The sequence below is a fragment of the Nicotiana tabacum genome, chromosome 20 (genome assembly GCF_000715075.1).
Source record: "Nicotiana tabacum cultivar K326 chromosome 20, ASM71507v2, whole genome shotgun sequence".
NCBI lineage: Eukaryota > Viridiplantae > Streptophyta > Magnoliopsida > Solanales > Solanaceae > Nicotiana > Nicotiana tabacum.
Window position 1 is genome coordinate 5,768,704 of NC_134099.1, and position 20,242 is coordinate 5,788,945.

Sequence of the window (20,242 nt, forward strand, 5' to 3'; positions counted from 1 at the left end):
GACTCATGTTGATGAAACTTCATTTTCCCAACCCCCCACATTTTATGATGTTCATGTCGGAGAACAATTAGATCATGAAACTTTACAAAGACAATTTGGCAATGATATTTTTTTAGGATGAAGAAAATGAGGATGAAGAAAATGAGGAAGAAGAATTAGATGAAACACCCACTAGTCCCGCAACACAAGCTCCAACTCATAGTCAATCTCAGTCTGGAGCTTTACCCCCTGTACCCCTGTAAGGGGTAAGCCTAAGGCTGAACGTCCCAAAACATCACTTGTATGGAAATTTTTTAAACATGATAAAGTCAATCATCGTGCTATATGTGAAAAATGTAAGCAAGTATTTGCACACACAACAAGTGGTGGGACGGGGGGTTTAAGTAGACACTTAATAAGGGATCACAAATCTTTATGGATACAAGCTAACATAGAAGCCGGAAAAATTATAGATCCTACCATCAGTACTGACACTCCTAGCGGATCTGGTTCTAATCAAATTCAACAACAACTTGACCCTGCTTCTGGTCATGTTTTACGCAAATATAACAAAGATAGAGATCGTGAGAACTTAGCATATATTGCAACTACTGTTCTACAAATACTTGATTTTTATGGACACATTAATAAAGTTTTAACTATCACCTTAGATAATACTTCTTCTAACACAACCGCAGCAAATAGCTTAAAATCTAGACTTTGTCCAATTAATCCAACAATTTTTCATGTTAGATGTGCATGTCATATTTTTAACTTGGTTGTAAAAGATGGTCTTAATTTATTTTTTGATGCTTGTAGTAAAATACAACATGCTTGTGGCTATATTTTTCGTGCTCATAAACAAAGTAGAATTCGTGAATTTGTTCAACAATGTGCTAGTGCTAACCTTCCATTTAGAAAAGTTCCAAAAGATGTTTGTACTAGGTGTAATTCTGCTTATGAAATGCTTAAAGTTGCTTATGATTATCGGGTGCCTATCCAAAAACTATTTAATATGCATAATGTTCACCATGTTGATCAAATTGTTGATTCTGATTGGGATGAGATCAGAGAGCTTACTAAATTTTTAGAAAAATTTTATTATGCTACAAAACAATTTTCTGGTATATATTATCCTACTGTTACACAAATATTGTGGTATATTTGTGGAATTTTTGTTGTATTTGGTAAGTATAAAAAAATCCAACTTATGCACCGGCCATTAAAGAAATAATTTTAAAATTTAAAAAGTATTTTTCCCTATTCCCGAAGTTTATTTAATTTCTACTCTACTTAACCCATCTTTAAAACTAAGAGGTGCAAAGGGACTTGTTCGTAAAATTTATGAGAATTTAGAAATTCAAGAAAATGAACAACCATCTCTCGAAAACTGCCAAGCTAGCATATATTCTTATGCTAGATCAATGTTTGATAAATATAAATCTATGGATACAACTGGTTGTGAAACTGCTCCTTCTACTTCTAAGTCTAGAGCAGAAGTTTTATGGGAAGATATGGATGATATAACAGGTTTTGATTCCTCTATTTATGATGAACTTGATTCTTATCTTAATCAAGGATTGGAAAATATTAAAGACGAAGAAGGCAAGGAACAACTTTTGTCATGGTGGAGGGAGCGTGGCCAGGCTTTTCCAACACTTTCAATTATGGTCCAAGATATCCTGGCTATTCAAGCATCATCAGTAGCATCGGAGAGTGCTTTTAGCGCGGCAAGATTTCGAATTGGAGATCATAGACATTCATTAGCGGAGGACAGTCTAGAGGTTTCCGTATTATTCAGAGATTGGATTAATGCAGAAAGAAGAAATGTTGGTTTTGAAAAATTAACCACTAGGGAAGAAGAAGAATACAATGAGATACTAACCACTGGGAGCGATGACGGCATGGAGCTCATGGAACATCAATCAACATTGCCAATTCCAGCAGAATGTCCGAGAGATATTATTGATAAGTTACAAAGAAGCTATATAGGAGCTTACAAATATTAGTATGATAATTTGTAATTGGCTACTAAGAGGCCTAGTTCAAACAGAACCCTTCCTAGAAGGTGGCTGCGTAGATTAGGTGCTCTTCAAAAGAATTATATTTGTATTTGAGATTTGAAAGTTCTATTAATAAAATAAAAGGCTCTAAGCGTTGAATTTTATTTATGAATTGTCTTAGTTACTTAATAGTTAATACTTTGAAATTATATTAAATAAATTATAACTCTATTATAAATTTATAATTACTAGAATATTTCATTACAAGTCTTTTGTTTTAATATTTTATAATTATTTACTTAGTTTTCTAATTTGCATTTTAACATAGTAACATTTAATAAATAAGTCAAAAATCTAGTCGTTGCAAACTTTAAAAACATAGTAAATTTCAAAAACTAGACTTTTTTTAAAAAAAAAAATACACTTAAGGCCCACGAACCCGTCTCGTCCCATCCCGTTCCATCCCGTTTGTTAGCGGGACGGGATGGGACGAACGTTTCGTCCCGTTTGTCCCGTCCTGTTTCGTCCCGTCCCGCCTCCATCCCGCTTAAATGTCGTCCCGTCCCGTCCCGTCCCGTTAATTTGGTCTCGTCCCGTCTCGTCCCGTCCCGTTGGACAGCCATACCAGTAACTTATAATTTGGTTATGTATTTATATTAAAAAATTGGTTAAATGTGCGGATTCGTTCGGTTACCTGCATTTCGGCACGAGTAAATGCAGATTTGTTCCGGGAAGCCTCATATTAATAAAAATTAAAAGTATTGTCTAACAAATGGCAACTTCAAAAATATCAAGGCTCGAACTTGAAACCATTAGGTAAGGAGGAAGAAGTACTTACCACTTCATCACAATCCTTGTTAGTAAACTTAATTAAATTAATATAAGTTATTTTTATACATATATTTTTTCATCCCTCCATTTCAATCAGAAAATATTATAATCTAAAATGGGTTAAGAAGTGGATAAAAAGTGAAATTTTCCTAAAAGTCCCAAAATTTGAAGAATATTCCAAAAAAAAGTAATTTGAAATAAAATTAGTTTGGCTACAGTATCCCAAAAAAAGGTGGAAAAAGAAATAAAAGACAGCTAAAAGTCAACTCAAGTCAAGATAATTTTCAAACTAATGTAACTTACAAAACTCCAAATGTCGAAACTAGAAAACAGATTCCAATCGTAATACCGCGTTTGGATGCCTCACTAACAAATAACAAGTCAAACTAAATTGTAAAATAGTAGTCCACCCATTTATGATTTACCTTACAAAATTGATTCTAACTGATTTTTCTACATTTTCAATGAAAGAGAAAATTGGTTCTATCTTTTAAACATACATTAGTTGATAAAGTTGACTAAAATTGAATAGTGATTAAAAACCTAAAACTGCAAGTGTCACTACCCCAAATTATGTTTCCCAAATGTTGTGACATTTTATACTTGGTAGTTAAGATCTCTCCACTTGATAAGGGATCTTGAATCTACACTTCTAAGGTAAAGAACATATCAATAGGAAATATTATATCCCTTAGTTATGTAAACTTGTTTTGGAGCTCGATTAATTTGGTTTCGCTCTCGCTTTAAAAGTCTCGTTTAAGGATTAAGCGCTCCATACCAAAGGTATTCTAGAGCTCAAACCGAAACATTAATTAACCTATTATTACAAATTAAATTATGTTAACAATATAAAAATTTACATTGTTACCTGTCAGTGCAAACAAAGGCGAATCTAGAATTTAAAGGTGATAGGCACCACAATTTCCTTTAATGCACACCTTGTCATAACTAATATAGAATTTGTTAGGAATGTATATTCGGTTTGGTTCGGTCTCTTTTGAGTTTATTTGAGTCAACTTAATAGGAAGTAAAATTAACATTTTCACTATGGGAATTATATTTTCTCTATATACTAAAAAAAAAAAAAATTGCATAACATCTTTAAAAAGAGAATTGCACCAATCACAATAAGAAAAGAATCTTCAATAGGTACATTACACCCCACAAGTAAGTGTAAAATTAGATAAACTACAAGTTCCAAAATCAAAATCATAAATCTCATGTTATTTCTAAGAAATTTACGAAAATATCATCACAATGTAATAGTAAAGAGATTTAAATTAGAACAAATTTTTGTGATATACTAAACAAAAAAAATTAAAACAATTGTATTTGATCTCAATCAAAAATGCCCATCGACACCCAAGTTTTTCTTTTTTCAAAGAAGAAATTTACATATTTGACATTAAGAGAAATGCCTATTTCATGAGATTTTAAAATTTTGAAGCCCATTATTTGAGTGTTCTTGCTCTATCGCAGATAAAATAAATAGAATAGAGAAAAGAAAAATATAAAAATTAATAAAACGACAAATAGGAAATCGGAAAATAGCCGAAAAGGAAAAAGACCGAGACAAAAGGAAATTAGAAGCATAAAGAAAAGGGGAGTCCAAGAAGGTTCAAAATAAATTCGAGTTGGATTTTACTTACGAGACAAGCTTTCAAGAAGATCTACCATCCATGACACGTTTATCTAGTTTACGTTTGCGGTACCTAGCTTAAGAAAATTTAATACTATAGTATATAAAGTTTTTATTAATCTAAGGGTAGATCTGCCACTGAGTGCATATGACTTAATCCTTTTAATGTTAGTCTTAAACTTCTGAAGAATCTAAAGTAGTATTTCCTTTGTTTCAATTTACGTGAATCTATTTTTTTTTTGAATTCGTGCCAAAAAAAATTACTTTTTATATTTGGAAATAATTTATCTTTATGTATTATTTTATAGCCACACAAAATATATGTATTTCATTTTATACCACACATTTTTAAATCTTTTCTTTTTTTTAATACTCTATACCCAATCAAATAAATTCAAATAAACTAAAACGGAGGGAGCATGTCTTTAACAGAAAAATGAAAGAAAACAAAAAAGAATTACATTGCTAAAGTTGGTAGAAGACATTAATGTGAACAGTTAATGTATAAAGGTCAATAATACAATCCTTCTAGGTTGAGTAGAGTATCATTTTCTTAACTTTGGGGACTAATCCAATAATTTACGTGAGAACAAAAGGTCCACTCATATCATTGACCTGATTTCAAACGTTATACGACTACACGCAAACAGAAGACGAAAATTCAAAGGTTTTAACATTAGAATAAGTTAGCTTTGTCATCTAAGGGTGTGAATCTAAGATACCAAGGTTCAAATTTAAGCGGAGACAAAAAATACTAAATAATTTTTTACCCAACATATTTTTAATGTATAATTTTAATCTATTTTGTCATCGGTACACGTCATTAAAATAATAAATGGTTAATCAAGAAGCATAGACTAACGTACAAAAGTGGACATATTCTTTGAATTTGTTTCCACTTGGAGGCGTCTTACAAGACCAACTTCCAATTCCCTAGTAACTTTGACCACAATCACAAAAACCTTCCCTCCCCACACACTATATAAATTCCACAAGGCAAAAACTCTAAAAACTCAAGCAATCATTTCAAAATCATCAATGGAAGTTTACAATAACAAGCTGATACAAAAGATGCAGAGAAACATGGGAATAAGTTGCTGGGAAGAATTCGAAGGCGACGATTTTTACAATGAACTTAGAAGACAAGTGTTAATATTGACTACAGAAGATGAAGAAGATGATCAATATTCAAATGAAATCAAGAACTCAAACAAAGTAGAAATGAAATCTTATTCAGTTCTACAACCTGCAGGAGTTCATTTTTCTTGGTCTGGAGATAAAGAGGATAACAACAAAGTTCCAAAATGGTTATCAGATTTGTGGAGAAAAGGCAATAGAGATGAAGTGTTCAATGGAACAGGAGTTTTCATACCACATATTGTCAAATCCAGAAGAAGAAATAAGCCAAGTATGTTTATTTTCTCATATACAAAAGTATTTGAACGGAAGTCTTGGCATAACTGGTAAAGTTGTTGTCATGTGATCATGAGGTCACGGGTTCGAGCTGTGAAAACAGACTCTTACCGAAATGTTGGATAAAACTGCATACAATAGACCCCTGTGGTTCGGTCTTTCTCCCGACCCCGCGCATAGCTTGGGTAAAACTATCTGAAGGGAAACTTGGCGTAACTCATAAAGTTGTTTTCATGCGACCATGAGGTCACGGGTTCAAGCCGTGAAAACAGCCTCTCGTAGAAATGTTGGATAAGGCTACATACAATAGACTCTTGTGGTCCAGTCTTTCCCCGAACCCCGCACATAGCTAGTGCTTAGTGCACCAATCTCATTTCAATAATTTTCATTTTATCTCTTGTTGCTAATACTTTTTTCTTATGTCTATCTCCAGGAAGGAAGAATACTGAAGGAGGAAAAGCATACAGGCCAGTGGCAGCAGGAAACTGCTAAATCTTAGTTGTTTCAATAATCAAAATAAATCCATTGTATCATATATACATGTAGACAATATAGTCAGTCATATAAAACTCTTTAAGTTTTAGAGTATTAGCCATGTAAAGATTCTTTTATGAATTTAAAAGTTGAATCGACATATGCTTTAAAGGACAATCTGGTGCACTAAGTTCCAGCTATGTGCAGGATCCGTAAAAGGTCCAAACCACAAAAGTCTACAGTATGTAGCCTAATCCAGAATTTCTGCAAGAGGCTGTTTTCACCACTCAAACCCGTAACCTCCTGGTCATATGGAAACAACTTTACTAGATGTTTTACAATAGGAAAAAAGATAAATAGAGAAATGTGAGAAGAAGCTTTCTCCATAACCAAAAAGCAACATCAATTGCAACAAGCAGCAAGAAGGATGACACTTTTACACGCAACGATTTACTAAGGACTATATTCGAATAGGTGACTAACATTCCTAGTACAAGTAGTTAGTTGTACCTCTAAAGAACCTAGAAAATAGTTTACAGATCCATACCTAATCGTCTCAAGATATTTTTGAGACAGTGTGGCTCGAGAAAGTAGCCAAGAACTATATGCTGGCATTGTACCAATTCCGAATCACTCACTTTTGAAAGTTGTGAGCTACCATATAACCACTATTTTCACAATTTAGAACTTACAAATGCATTCCTTTTGTAGATATGAATATTCGTGTTACTAGAGTTGGTCCTTGGGGCGTGCTAACCACAACGAACTGAGTGCCCGAAGCCTTGACATGTAATCACTTATAACAAGCAGGGCTCGAGCAGCTTGACGAGTGGTCAAGATTCTATGCAATTGTTGCAAAGTTTGTTGTCTCAGAAGATCAGCCTAGCAAATAACGAAATCATAAAGGTAAACTCCATTGTATAGAAGAAAGTACAGTACATGTTATCGAGAATTTAAACTGAGGACAGTTACCTGATAAAGGAAGTTCTCAAGGGTGGCAAGCTTGCCCATTGCGATTGCCATTTGCCCCATATAGTCGGCTACGTTTCCAGAGCCAGTAGGGCCAAGAGAAGTTGATGAAAGTGTATCGACAAGAGATTGTTGCAGGGCTTCCATGCCCTGCGATAGGGCATCCTCGGCCTGCTGAGAAGACTGCTGCAAATTACATATGCCCATGAGCTGCTGCTCTGTCAACGGTTCAAGGTGGTTTCCAAGAATCTGTATTTGCAAAATCAGACATCAGTTTAAGAAATTAAAAAGCAATACGAAATGACACTTTAAATAAGAGCCTAAGTTAACCTTTAGAAGCTCAGAAGAACGAAATCCGCCCAACCACATGAAACACCTTTCCGCAGGAGTCTTCCACATGCCCGACAGCATATGAAAAACATCTGATTTTGCTCCGACACTCTTTAACTTGAATATTTCGTCATAATGTAACATCACTCCATCAACAAGTAGGCGCAGCTCATTATCTCCCCTGTGAGAATTTACAGCTGATCGGAGATCACTGATAAGTCGCTGATGGTCTTCTAGCCAACGTGCATAATCCATGTCAAATGCCAATGCCCCTGCGCAAAGTATCATAAATTACCCAGTTCAATGCGATGCCGTTAACTATGACAAAAGAAATGAATGCTACCACGGCTGGAAATTTTCTAACCATTTCCACCACCAGAAAGACTCTGATCCCCCGCATATCCATTAGCAATAAACATGCCCTGTGTCCAAGAAATTAGCAAGAGAGATGACTTGTCAAATTATGTCAGCGAGTCCTCTACTTACCAGCTGCGGAAGGAGAGAGATACCTGTTGGCGGGCTCGTTTTAGTTCCTGCTCTAACTGTGATAGTTTGAGCCTACTAGTCTCCAGCTGTTGAACATATGCCTGTGCAAAAAAAAAAAAACATTATAATCACTTAAACGTCGAGTATCTAAAAGACATATTGCACATTGACCCACAATGATCAACAACTTGGTAAGCCTAAACATTTAGCTAAAAATATTGAGCTATAACCATGCTTGAGATAATGTAACACCTGAGGTGACTTGATCTTATCAATATTGCAGCAGAGCAAAACTCTTTAAGTTTCGGATAACTTGAAAACGCACCCCTTCAGCAACATATAAAAAACATACAAGGCAAGAATATCATGTACTGTATAATTGCATAGAGTGGGACTTCCGTACACAAATTACATTTGTTTTTTCCTACTTTTGTAGCGTTCAATTCCATCTGGATGTTATCTAGACTGTGAAGTAATGCGTGAGAGTTTGTTCGTCGCTAATGTACACATACATTAATGGGAACATTTTCTGAAGAAAAGCTATATGACATCCCACAGTCACTGACTAGAGTGAACTAAACAGCTCAAACGCAACTAGTTCGTAGATGGTAAATACTCTGCCATAGAAATCTCATGGATAGGAAGTACCAAAAATTACCGGATGATCCAAGTAAATTTCAATTAAATTTGAGAGAGGTGAATACATTACTTTTTTCCTCAATCGACTTTTCCTAGCAGCTTCTCGGTTTTGAGCCAGCCTGCGCAGTGTCTGCAAGTAATCTTGCTTAAGTAAATACAGTAGTAAAATGTAATCAACAGATACAATGGAGTGATAACCATTGGAAGAAAGAGACGAGAGTAAAAAACTACAACCACCTTCTGATCTCCATGCTTTACTTTGGACTGATCAATGGAGTCCACAGCCATTAATGCACCATGTTGAACACCTTGGCCCTGTGATATAATAAAACAAATAAACGCAAACAGTTAACAATAGGGGTTGGTTTAGATATAAAGACACCAAATCATATCCGGATGTCTCTACCCTCTCGAGTTATGTTCTCTCTCGGGGGCTAAAACACCACAACCGGCTCATTAATTGAATATTCCCTGGCCATTCCCCTATCTGACCAAATCATTCATTAAATTCCAAAAATATTGCTTACTAAGTAATTAATCAATCGATATATTCAATTTATTAACCAAGATTTTGGGGTGACATAAGATCTTAATGCTACCCTACTAGCTTCACTTCAGATAAGTGAAATTAATACCACTCCTTCTGCTTAAAAAAGAAAGGAGAGCCTGGTGCACTAAGCTCCCGCTATGGGTGAGGTCCGGGGAAAGGGCCGGACCACAAAAGTCTATTATATGCAACCTTACAACCTTACTCTGCATTGCTGCAAGAGACTGTTTCTGAGGCTCTTTCCACGGCTTGAACTCATGATCTCCTGGTCACATGACAACAACTTTACCAATTATGCTAAGGCTCCCCTTCAAATCTCAAGGATAACATTTTAATCTCAAGATCGTTGCGATCATTTTTTTAATTAATTACACAAGAAACTATTATAAACTCACCAGCCCAACATATCATGATAATAATGTAATAATAACCACTAATGACTCATCCCCATTATAACAGCAACAACAACAATAAGGGGTTGTTTGGTTGGGAAACAAGATATCCCATGATTTATTGTCCCGGAATAACTAATCCCGGGATTGTTATGTCACCCTCCCAAAGGGATAAAAATAATACTACAATCCCGAGATATTAGTGATTTTATTCCAAATAAACATAGAATAAACACATCTCAAATTTAATCCCAGAATTAATTATTCATTATCCATCGTACCAAACGAGCCCTAATTGTGCCTCAATCACAACCAAGTTGGAGACGGATATATGAATCCTTAGTTTTTGTGTCGCGCCGTAAAAGAAATAATAACAAAGAAAAAACAAGGATAGACTATAGCTAAATGTCAAAAATAGCAATTACGAGGAGGGGAAAGCTCAAAACCTGGTGGTTTCTTTCATCAGTGTCAACATCTGTGGAAGTGTCAGTCTGCTGACTGTGGCTATGGTCTGCAATGCCAGAATCAGCCCAATTCTCAAAATGGCCATTTCCCAAAGTCACAGCACCACCACCTACTACACCACCACCACCCACCATTGTTGTTTGTGCCTTGTGCAACATAAACCTTCCCCCTGCTTCCACCCCTCCTGTTTCTGATGACCCCATTTCCGTTGACCCTATACTCTGCACATTCATTCCCGTTTTCACACTTCACATCATTAATTCAATACACTACATATATATTATACGATATACTCCCTCATTTCCAATTTATGTGACATAATTAAGCAAGACCTTTGAAGTAAAGGGCAGCCCGGTGCACTAAGTTCACACTATGTGCCGGATCCGGGGAAGGCCTGTACCACAAGGGTGTATTGTATGCAGACTTAGACTACATTTCTGCAAGAAACAACGGTCTGAACCCGTGACTTCCTGGTTACATGGAGGCAACTTAACCAGGGAGCCTTGGCGTAACTGGTTAGTGCACCGTGTTACATTTCTGCAAGAGACAACGGCCTGAACCAGTGACCTCCTAGTTACATGGAGGCAACTTAACCAGTTAAGCCAAGGCTCCTCTTCTAAGCAAGATCTTTGAAGTAAGAAGTTAAAAGCTATGTTGCTCAAACTATCCGACAATGTCGTGCGCGTGTCATATCCTCCAAAAGTACTGCTTTTTGGAGAATATGACATGGGTGGGGCAACATTTTGGAGAATCCGGGCAACATAGGCTTAAAGCCAATCTTTCTTGAACGGATTAATAAGGAAATAGTGTTACGTAAACCGGAATGGAGGTATAATTGCAAAGATGGTTCCTTTTTTGTGGGTTGCGGATCTTACCGTATTAAGTTCACCAAAATGCAAGTTATTATTAGAAGAAACAACAGCAACATTGTTTGGCCTCATCTCACCATAGACTGAACCTTTCAAGAAACCAAAAAACAAACAACAAAAAAATCAAACTTTTTAAGGTCAACATCATACAAGAATTTAAAGACCAAGAAAAACATAAACTTTTTTAATTGAGAAAGAGAAATAAATACTTCTGCTTAAATCAACAGCATCTTCTTGAGGAAATCCTGTAGACTGTTCAAGCTCTCCAATATCAGCAAAACGTGCTGCTGCATGTCTACTAGCTTCATCACCTCTGTACAATACATAAAAATTTAAACTTTAATCTCTTAATTTACTCATAAAAACTTGAAAACCAAGAAAAAGTTAAAACTCAATAAACATACAAAAACAAATTGAAAACATGGGAAAAATTGACCCTTTAAGCCATTTACTAAAAGAAAGAACTAAAAAAAACAAGAAAAATTTTAAACTACATAAACATGAAAAAAAACTGACCCTTTATGCCATTTATTCAAACAAGAACTAAAAAACAAAAATTAAAACTCCATTAACATGCACAAATCAAGTTGAAAACATGAAAGACAAAAGAGGAGAATGGTACCTGAGGTAAAAAGATGAGTGGCAATACATATTAGAATTGTTATTATTATTAAGAGTAACAGCTGGTAATACTGCTGCTTTGAAAGCTTGCATATTCCTTTGTTCTCTATTTTCTCACCACCACCAAACTTCAACGCAAATAAACTCTTCTTCTCCCAACAATTTTGTCTGTATTCTTTGTGCAGCTTGCTTCACAAAGTTGGTGAAAGAAAACAACAACAAATAATAAGTGTTATATATAAGAGAGTAAGAGAGAAAAGTTTTGAGAGTGAAAATCTTGAAAGCTATATCTATTTCTTTTCAACAAAAGATTGTGCATCAGTGAGGTTTTATTTGCAACAGTTAAATACTACCACTTGCCAATTTAATTGGGAACACCAATTAAGAAAATACTAAATTTTAGATAAAAATAGTTAGTGTGACGAAATTACCCTTAATTAAATATTTAATTTTTAGGGATACATACATAAGGTTAATTTTGAAAAAATAAATTGAATTTTTTCTTGATTATATAAATGGATACTTATTTTGGACCAAAATAAAAAAGCAAATTGGTCACTTATTGTGGATCGGAGAGAGTAACAGCTTGTTTGGATGGTTGTTACTTGTTGTATTGCATCGTATTGTTACTTTAAATACAATGTTTATTTTGATTGTTACTTAAACTTTTTGTATAGTATTATTTAAATTTGTTATCGACACGAAAATATGCATAACTCATACGATGTCCGAATTGGACGATTCTTTTGTTATGACTCCGAAATTTCGATACGGATCTAATGCTTCAATCAAAACTGAATTTGGAGCTCATTTGCTTAATATGATACCACTTATTCTTGAAGAAACGACATCGAAATATTCTTGAAATGCCCAAGTTAAACTCCATCAACCATCCAAAGTCCACTTGAGGCCCTCGGGACTTCAACCAAATATATCAACAAGTCTTAAAACATCATATGGACTTACCTAGGGTTCCAAGCAATGTTGAAACGTCAATTCACACCTCTATTCGGACTTATGAGTTTCAAACTTTTCAATTTACAAAACTTGGGCCGAAACATATCAAATGAATCCGGAATGACTTCAAATTTGGCACACAAGTCATAAATGACATAATAAAACTATTCCGACTTTCGGAATATCAATCTGACCCCGGTATAAATAAAGTCAAATCCGTAGTCAAACTTTGGAAACATTTAGCCTTTAGATTTCTTTTTTTTTTTTGGTTAAATGACGATAATTTGATTTAGGGACCTCCGAATTCGATTTCGGGCATATGAGCAAGTTCCAAATCGTGATACGATACTACCGGAATGGTCAAAACTCGGATCCGGGTTTGTTTGCTCAAAATGTTGACCGAGGTCAACTCGGTTGAGTTTTAAAGATCTAATTCATAATTTAATCCATTTTTCATATAAAAACCTTTCGAAAATTTATACGGACTCCGCACGCAAGTCGAGAAATAATTAATAGCGCTTTTTATGGTCGTAAAAATACTGAGATGAGTAATTAATTTAAAGATGATATTTTGGGTCATCACAATAACAACCATCCAAACAAGCTGTAATGGGTGGTTTGGTTTGAAGACAAGTTACATTAGTTATGTTGAGATTAATTATATTAAAATTAGTCATGTTGGAATTAATTATTCTGATATTTTTTTAATTAATCGTTTGGTATATTATATTAATCTAGGAATTATTAATTTTACCGTTTTATTATAAAGTTATTATTCTGCTTTCTGATAAACATAAATTACTCTGGTATTATTTTTAATCCTACGATAATTTATCCCTGAATTAATAATCAAACCAACAATAAGACAATACTAAGTGGGCGTTTGGACATAAGACTTGGAAAATTCCAAAAAAGACCGAAAAAATTTCAAGTAAAAATGATATTTGAAAATTAGAGTTGAGTTTGGACATGAATATAATTTTGGGTTGTTTTTGAAGTTTTGCGAGTGATCTGAATGAAAATTATGAAAAATAAGTTTTAGGAGTTATTAAAATTTTCGAAAAAATTCAAAATTTATATTCAAGTGGAATTAGAAATTATATGGCGAAACACTAATTTCGAAAAAAAAAATAGAAAATCTTCGAAAAAAGCTAAAAATTGTTATAAATATATTATATTATGGATGTTCATTTAGTACTCCGTTGTAAATAAGCTTCCTGAAAAAGCTTATCCATATGGGACTCTATCGTAAATATGTTTATCTATTTAAGTACTCTATTGGAAATAAGCTTCCTGAAGAAGCTTATCACTTCGATACCCGGTTATGGATAAACATTACCCCCGGTAGAAGATTATTAATACCGGTATAATAAGCTTATCCTTTCAGTACCCAGTTATGGATAAATATTATCCCCGATAGAAGATTATCCATACCAGGTATAATAAGTTTATCCTTTCAGTACTCCGTTATGGATAAACATTGCTCTCAGTAGAAGATTATCCATATCTACTATAGTAGCAGCTTACACAGCATCTTCCTTTCTTCTATAAATAGAAGAGATTTCAGTTCATTATGTACATCAGTTTGAATTCTAATAATATATCAGTTTCTCTCTATAGTTGTCTTTACTTTATAGTCTTTATTTTATAACACGTTATCAGCACGAGACTCTGCCATCTCGAGCAAATATTTTGAAAGTATTTGAGGTAAGAACTTTCTTTTTCCTAAATAATGTCAAATCTTTCTAAACTTGAATTTGTAGCCCTAGATATATCGGGCAAAAGCTACATGTCTTGGGTGCTTGATGCTGAAATTCATCTTGATGCGATGGGTCTGGCAGACACCATCAAAGACAAAAATCAGGCATCAAACCAAGACCGTGCCAAAGCAATGATATTCCTACGCCATCACCTTGATGAGGGCCTGAAAATGGAATATCTTATTGTTAAAGATCCAGTCATACTGTGGAATAATTTGAAAGATAGATATGACCACCTGAAGATGGTCATTCTTCCACAGACACGATATGATTGGACTCATCTAAGACTACAAGATTTTAAATCTACCAGTGAGTATAATTCTGTTATGTTCAGAATTATTTCTCAATTGAAATTATGTGGTGATAATATTGTTGATCATGATATGTTGGAGAAAACTTTCACCACTTTTCATGCCTCGAATATGCTCCTGTAACAGCAATATTGAGAGATGGGATTCAAAAGGTATTCTAAACTTATCTCACATCTTCTTATAGCCGAGCAACATAATGAGCTATAAACGAAAAATCATGAAAGCCGACCTACTGGTTCTTGTCCATTCCCTGAAGTGAATGAGACGAACTTCCACCAGGCTAAACGTGGAAAAGGTCGTGGCCCCAGTCGTGGTCATGGTCGTGGTCGGGAAAGAAACTCTGATCATGGTAATAATAATGCACCAAAGAACCCTCCTCGCCACTAGCAGTGGAAAAGAAAGGAACAAAAGCATGAAGCGGTGCAAGCACCAAATGCAGAAAATGCATGTTATAGGTGTGGAGAAAAGGGGCACTGGTCACGTACCTGTCGTACGCCAAAGCACCTGGTTGAGTTTTATCAAGCCTCCTTAAAGAAGACATAGAAAAATGCTGAAGCAAATTTTATTTCGGAAGTTAATTTAGACTTCATGCATTTGGATGTAACTGATTACCTTGCACTCCCAGAAGGAGAAACAAGTCATGTAATCAATGGTGAATCTGTTGAAATGTAAATATTTTAATTTTTGTTGTTTGTAATAGATAGTATGGTTATGTAATTGTTGTACACAAAGAAAAAAATTATGATTTGATAATGATGTTTACTATAATATATCTTATTTATGTCATTTTGAAGAATATGGATAATATTATTAGATCAACTTAAACTTTAGCATAGTTTACAAGAAATATACAACCACCAGAAGTAGTTATATTTCATATATCTCATTGTAATTATATTTTGTTAACCACCAGAAGTGGTATATGTTTATGATCACCAGAAGTGATAATTTAGGCTTTCGATGGTTACAATTGAAGATAAGCTACATAAATATTCTCTATATTAAATGCACACCTCGATTTGCTCCTGAAGTAGTAAATATTTTAAAAGAGGTTGAGGCATCACAATTTGATGTGATTAATGCACATTTAGATAATTACGTTCGATTTCCTGAAGGATGGGAACTTTGGATAATATTAATCTATTCCCTGAAGTGAATGTAACAATATTAATAAATCGGGTAAATATGAACGCGCTCTTGATGTGAATATATCACAATTCACCTTCAGAAGAGGTAATATAATTAAAGGAATATATACTCAATATTTCGTATTTTAAATTTACTCCTGAAGAAGTAACACAATTGAAATTGCCTCCTGAAGTAGAAAAATATTATGAAGAAGAGTTTTCTTGTGCTTAAACAATTATTTTACATTGTTTATTTGATTGTGATTTTCTCTCATGATACCAGAAGTGTATGAGAAATATTTGACAATACAAAATGTATCAACAACTCCTGAAGAGCTAACTGTTTGCCTAAAGGATACATGACACTAGTAGTGCCCGATAAATATTAGATTGTGGATAATAAATGAAGGCTCTCGAAGAGCTTATATACAAATATGTCATTCATATTATATGATTATGGTCAAAACATATGTTGTAGTAAACCTGAAGTTTACTTATACAAATGGCTATCATATTGAGACTACAAATGATTGGAAGATTGATAATCTTCATGTTTCCACAATCATAGGGGGTAAAATAATATGTATGTGAGAAGTTACCCGTCTTATTCTTTAATTTGTACTATATCATGTATCACAGTAAACCAGAAGTTTACTAAAGCAAAAGTTTATGCCATAGTAAACCAGAAGTTTACTAAGAGATAACACATGACATGATAAACTTGAAGTTTTCATTTGCCATTTTTAAATGAGATATTTGAGAATTCAGATAAGCATATACTAAAGAACTAGAAGATTCTTCAGGAATTCTCATGTGTTGCTTGCTCTCATAATAAATTGATTATACCAGCTAAAGTTGGGACTAAGACCTCTGATTCTGAAATATATAAAAGGTGAATATGGGCCCGTTCACCTATCATGTGAACCATTTATAGGTGCATATATGAGATTAGGGCTGTTCATTCGGATCGGATATCCGAAATCCGAACCAATCCATTCAATTTTGAATTTCGGATTGGATCGGATTTCGGATTATGTTTATTAAAATTTCGGATTTCGGATCGGATTTCGGATTGGTATATTTTAATCCAATCCAATCCGAAATCCGAAATTATTAGGACATGTATAAATACTACACTTTAATTTACATCAACCTCCAAGTTATTACCTTTACAATTGCTAGATTTAGCTATATTGGCACCATAGTACTCTCATAATTGCATAAACATGAATTTTTCTTAATGTATTGCCTCTTTTACAAAAAAAATATACATATTAGTTTAACCTCGAGGCATAATAATACGATCCGATATCCGATCCGATCCAAACTTTAAAATCCGATTAGATCCGATATAATTCGGATCGGATTCGGATTGCATTTTCTAGAATCCGAATCCGAAATTCGAATCCGAAATATGCTAAATCCGATCCGATCCGTGCACAGCCCTATATGAGATGGTTACATGTGTAATTATTGTCAACTTGCAGTTTGGCATTTGGAATTGCTTTTCTCTATTATGAGCATAATTTTCAGATTATGAAATCAAGACAGTTCATCTTGATGATGCTGGTTTATATCCAAGCTGATTTAGCATTGAATACCTCTTATTAATGGCTAAATCATTGCTTATGAGAACAAAGCTTCATGTGTTGGTCTAAGATTTTCTAAATTGCATATAGCAGCACTTGTATGCATCAGATCAACAATATATGATAAGTCCTCCCTTCACAATTGGTTTAGGATCAGAAACCAAATATTTTTACTATCTTTTGTTGCGTGGTATATGATTAATTTCTCTACCATAATACACAAAGATATGTTTCCCAAAGATGATTGGGGATATATGTTAGTTTTTCTAACATTTGGGGGATGGAATAAACAGTTGAAAAATATGCTATATGAATCGAATTATCATGATCCTCACTTAGAAGATAATTCAAGTCGAATGCCAGAAGCATTTGCTGATCCAAAATTAAATATCATATTTCAGCTGCAAATGCTCCTATTAAAATTAAAATCCCTGAAGGATAGAGTTTACTGTACGCATGAAGCGTCGTAGACCAATCGGTTTCAAAGGTAACAATCCTTGAAAAATAGTAGGAGCTAATGATCAAAATGACCATAATGAGGAGGAAATAAGCTCTAGAAGAGCCCATGACATAACATTTCATGAAACTCCCGAAAAAGTTCAGGTACCTGACAATAAAGAAAGTGATGAGATCTCCACAAGTTATGTCGCTTTGGAACTGACACAAAATGATCGTCGACGATATATTTAATACAATATAGTGCACAATATTATAAAAGATTGTGAGGATCGGACTAGCAGTTCAGACACTTAAAGATGTCATACCATTTAGATACAAGTCTTAACTTATATGACTTATTTGACTAAATCTATATGAAGATCCTTGAAGGATTGAAAATGCCTGAAGCATATAATTCAAAGTCTTTGAGAAATGTACTCGATCAAATTATAAAGATCTTTGTACGACTTAAAGCAGTCTGTGTGTGTGTGGTATAATCGCCTCATTAAATATTTGCTGAAAGAAAGTTACATAAATTATGTTATTTGTCCATGTATTTTTATAAAGAAAATGTCATCAAAATTTGTTACACTTGTTGTTTATGTTGGTGACATAAATCTTATTGGAACTCCGGAAGAGCTCCAAGAGGGTCTTGAAAATACTTTTACATGAACAAAGTGTACTCATTAAGTACACCAATGAATATTCAATCACTTGAAGTGAATAAGGATTCGTTCCAAACTCTAGAAGAGGATGATGAGCTCCTTGGTCCTGAAATACTCTATCTCGGTGTAGATGGTGCACTTATTTATCTTGCTAATGCTAACAAAAGTGGTGCAGATCGTATTGGTAATGCAGATGCAGGTTATTTATCCGATACCCATAAAGCTCGATTTCAAACCGGCAAGCAAGGAGTGCATATGATTGAGATCAGTGATTCATTCGAGAAACATGTGGATTTGAATGTGATAAAAGACCCACAATATTATACGGAGACAATGTTTCATGCATAACACTATTAAAGGAAGGATTTATAAAAGGAGATAGAACGAAGAACATTTCACCGGAATTATTCTACATACATGATCTTCAGGAAAATTGTGACATTGATGTGCATCAACTTAGTTCAAGTGACAATCCAGCAGATTGTCTTTACCAACATCAATTTTTGAGAATATGGTATACAAGATTGGAATGCGGAGACTCAAATATTTGAAATAAGGTTTTCTTCAGGGGGAGTAAAATGCGCGTTGTACTCTTTTTTCCGTACTAAGGTTTTTCCTTATAAGGGTTTTAATGAGGCAGTCAACAATGCGTATTACTAAATATGTGTACTCTTTTTCCTTCACTAGGATTTTTTCCCACGTGGTTTTTTCTAGTAAGGTTTTAATGAGGCACATTATCTTTTAATGAACATCCAAGGGGGAGTGTTATAAATATATTATATTATGGATGTTCATTTAGTATTCCGTTGTAAATAAGTTTCCTGAAGAAGCTTATCCATATGAGACTCCACCGTAAATATGTTTATCTATTTAAGTACTCTATTGGAAATAAGCTTCCTGAATAAGCTTATCACTTCGATATCCGATTATGGATAAACATTACCCCGGCAGAAGACTATTCATACCGGGTATAATAAGCTTATCCTTTCAGTACCTAGTTATGGATAAATATTATCCCCGATAGAAGATTATCCATACCGGTTATAATAAAATTATCCTTTCAGTACTCCGTTATGGATAAACATAGCTTTCAGTAGAAGATTATCCATATCTAGTATAATAGCAGTTTACACAGCAGCTTCCTTTCTTCTATAAATAGAAGAGATTTCAGTTCATTATATACATCAGTTTGAATTCGAATAATATATCAATTTTTCTCTATAATTATCTTTACTTTACATTCTTTATTTTATAACAAAAATATTCTTCTGCCGAAACGGATTTTATTCCAAAATTATTTTAACTTATCCATCTTATCAAACGAATCTTAAGTAGTATTAGATAGTCTGGGGACAGGCTCTCAGATTTTTTTGTCATTATTATGAAATTGACCCCTTTGCCATTTGGGCAGTTTAGGCTCCCAATAACACCTTTATGCATAACACTTTGCTTTTTCCAATATGTTACGTGGAGTATTGTTTTGGTACAAAAATGGAGTTATCGCTAGAATCCACATGCTAAAATTGCTGTGATATTAATGAAAAAATTAAGGCACCAAAAAAAGATATTCCTTTGAGCAAAAATAAGCATAAAATGGAGTTAAAAGTCCTTTCTTTGGTTCATAATAAGTGACATATTTCCATTTTCATTTTGTTTCAAACTAAATATTTTTCTACGTTATCAAGAAGAAATTAATTTAATTTTTTTATTTTTTCCTTATTTATATATCTTTATGTGT

General features: G+C 34.0%; 2 protein-coding genes across 3 annotated transcripts; one reads left to right on the plus strand and one right to left on the minus strand.

Moving 5' to 3' along the window:
* Positions 1-5,406: 5,406 nt before the first annotated feature.
* Positions 5,407-6,497, plus strand: LOC107775632 (uncharacterized). The gene is made up of 2 exons (XM_016595380.2): positions 5,407-5,860; positions 6,299-6,497. Exons 1-2 carry the CDS (start codon positions 5,491-5,493, stop codon positions 6,355-6,357), a joined length of 429 nt encoding a protein of 142 aa, XP_016450866.1. The 5' UTR covers positions 5,407-5,490; the 3' UTR covers positions 6,358-6,497.
* Positions 6,498-6,636: 139 nt separating this feature from the next.
* On the minus strand, positions 6,637-11,969 carry LOC107775633 (transcription factor TGA2.3-like). 2 transcript variants are annotated; one of them, XM_016595382.2, is made up of 11 exons: positions 11,659-11,969; positions 11,246-11,349; positions 11,043-11,119; positions 10,149-10,388; positions 9,001-9,078; positions 8,834-8,893; positions 8,148-8,225; positions 8,003-8,060; positions 7,639-7,910; positions 7,312-7,557; positions 6,637-7,221 (listed from the first exon to the last, which is right to left on the minus strand). In XM_016595382.2, the coding sequence occupies exons 1-11, from the start codon at positions 11,748-11,750 to the stop codon at positions 7,069-7,071; spliced, it is 1,458 nt and encodes a 485-aa protein (XP_016450868.1). In that variant the 5' UTR covers positions 11,751-11,969; the 3' UTR covers positions 6,637-7,068. The 2 variants fall into 2 exon arrangements, with proteins under 2 accessions (XP_016450868.1, XP_016450867.1); XM_016595381.2 differs by having other exon boundaries at positions 11,043-11,125.
* Between the last annotated feature and the right edge of the window lie 8,273 nt (positions 11,970-20,242).

What these genes read in the sequence shown, in the direction of transcription:
- LOC107775632 (XM_016595380.2), top strand. Translation starts at nt 5,491, where the DNA reads ATGGAAGTTTACAATAACAAGCTGATACAAAAGATGCAGAGAAACATG. An exon ending in CAGAAGAAGAAATAAGCCAA is followed by an intron (nt 5,861 to 6,298) that starts GTATGTTTATTT and finishes GTCTATCTCCAG; the next exon opens with GAAGGAAGAATACTGAAGGA.
- LOC107775633 (XM_016595381.2), bottom strand. Translation starts at nt 11,750, where the DNA reads ATGCAAGCTTTCAAAGCAGCAGTATTACCAGCTGTTACTCTTAATAAT. An exon ending in TAAAACGAGCCCGCCAACAG is followed by an intron (nt 8,061 to 8,147) that starts GTATCTCTCTCC and finishes TCTTGGACACAG; the next exon opens with GGCATGTTTATTGCTAATGG. An exon ending in TCTTTCTGGTGGTGGAAATG is followed by an intron (nt 7,911 to 8,002) that starts GTTAGAAAATTT and finishes TACTTTGCGCAG; the next exon opens with GGGCATTGGCATTTGACATG.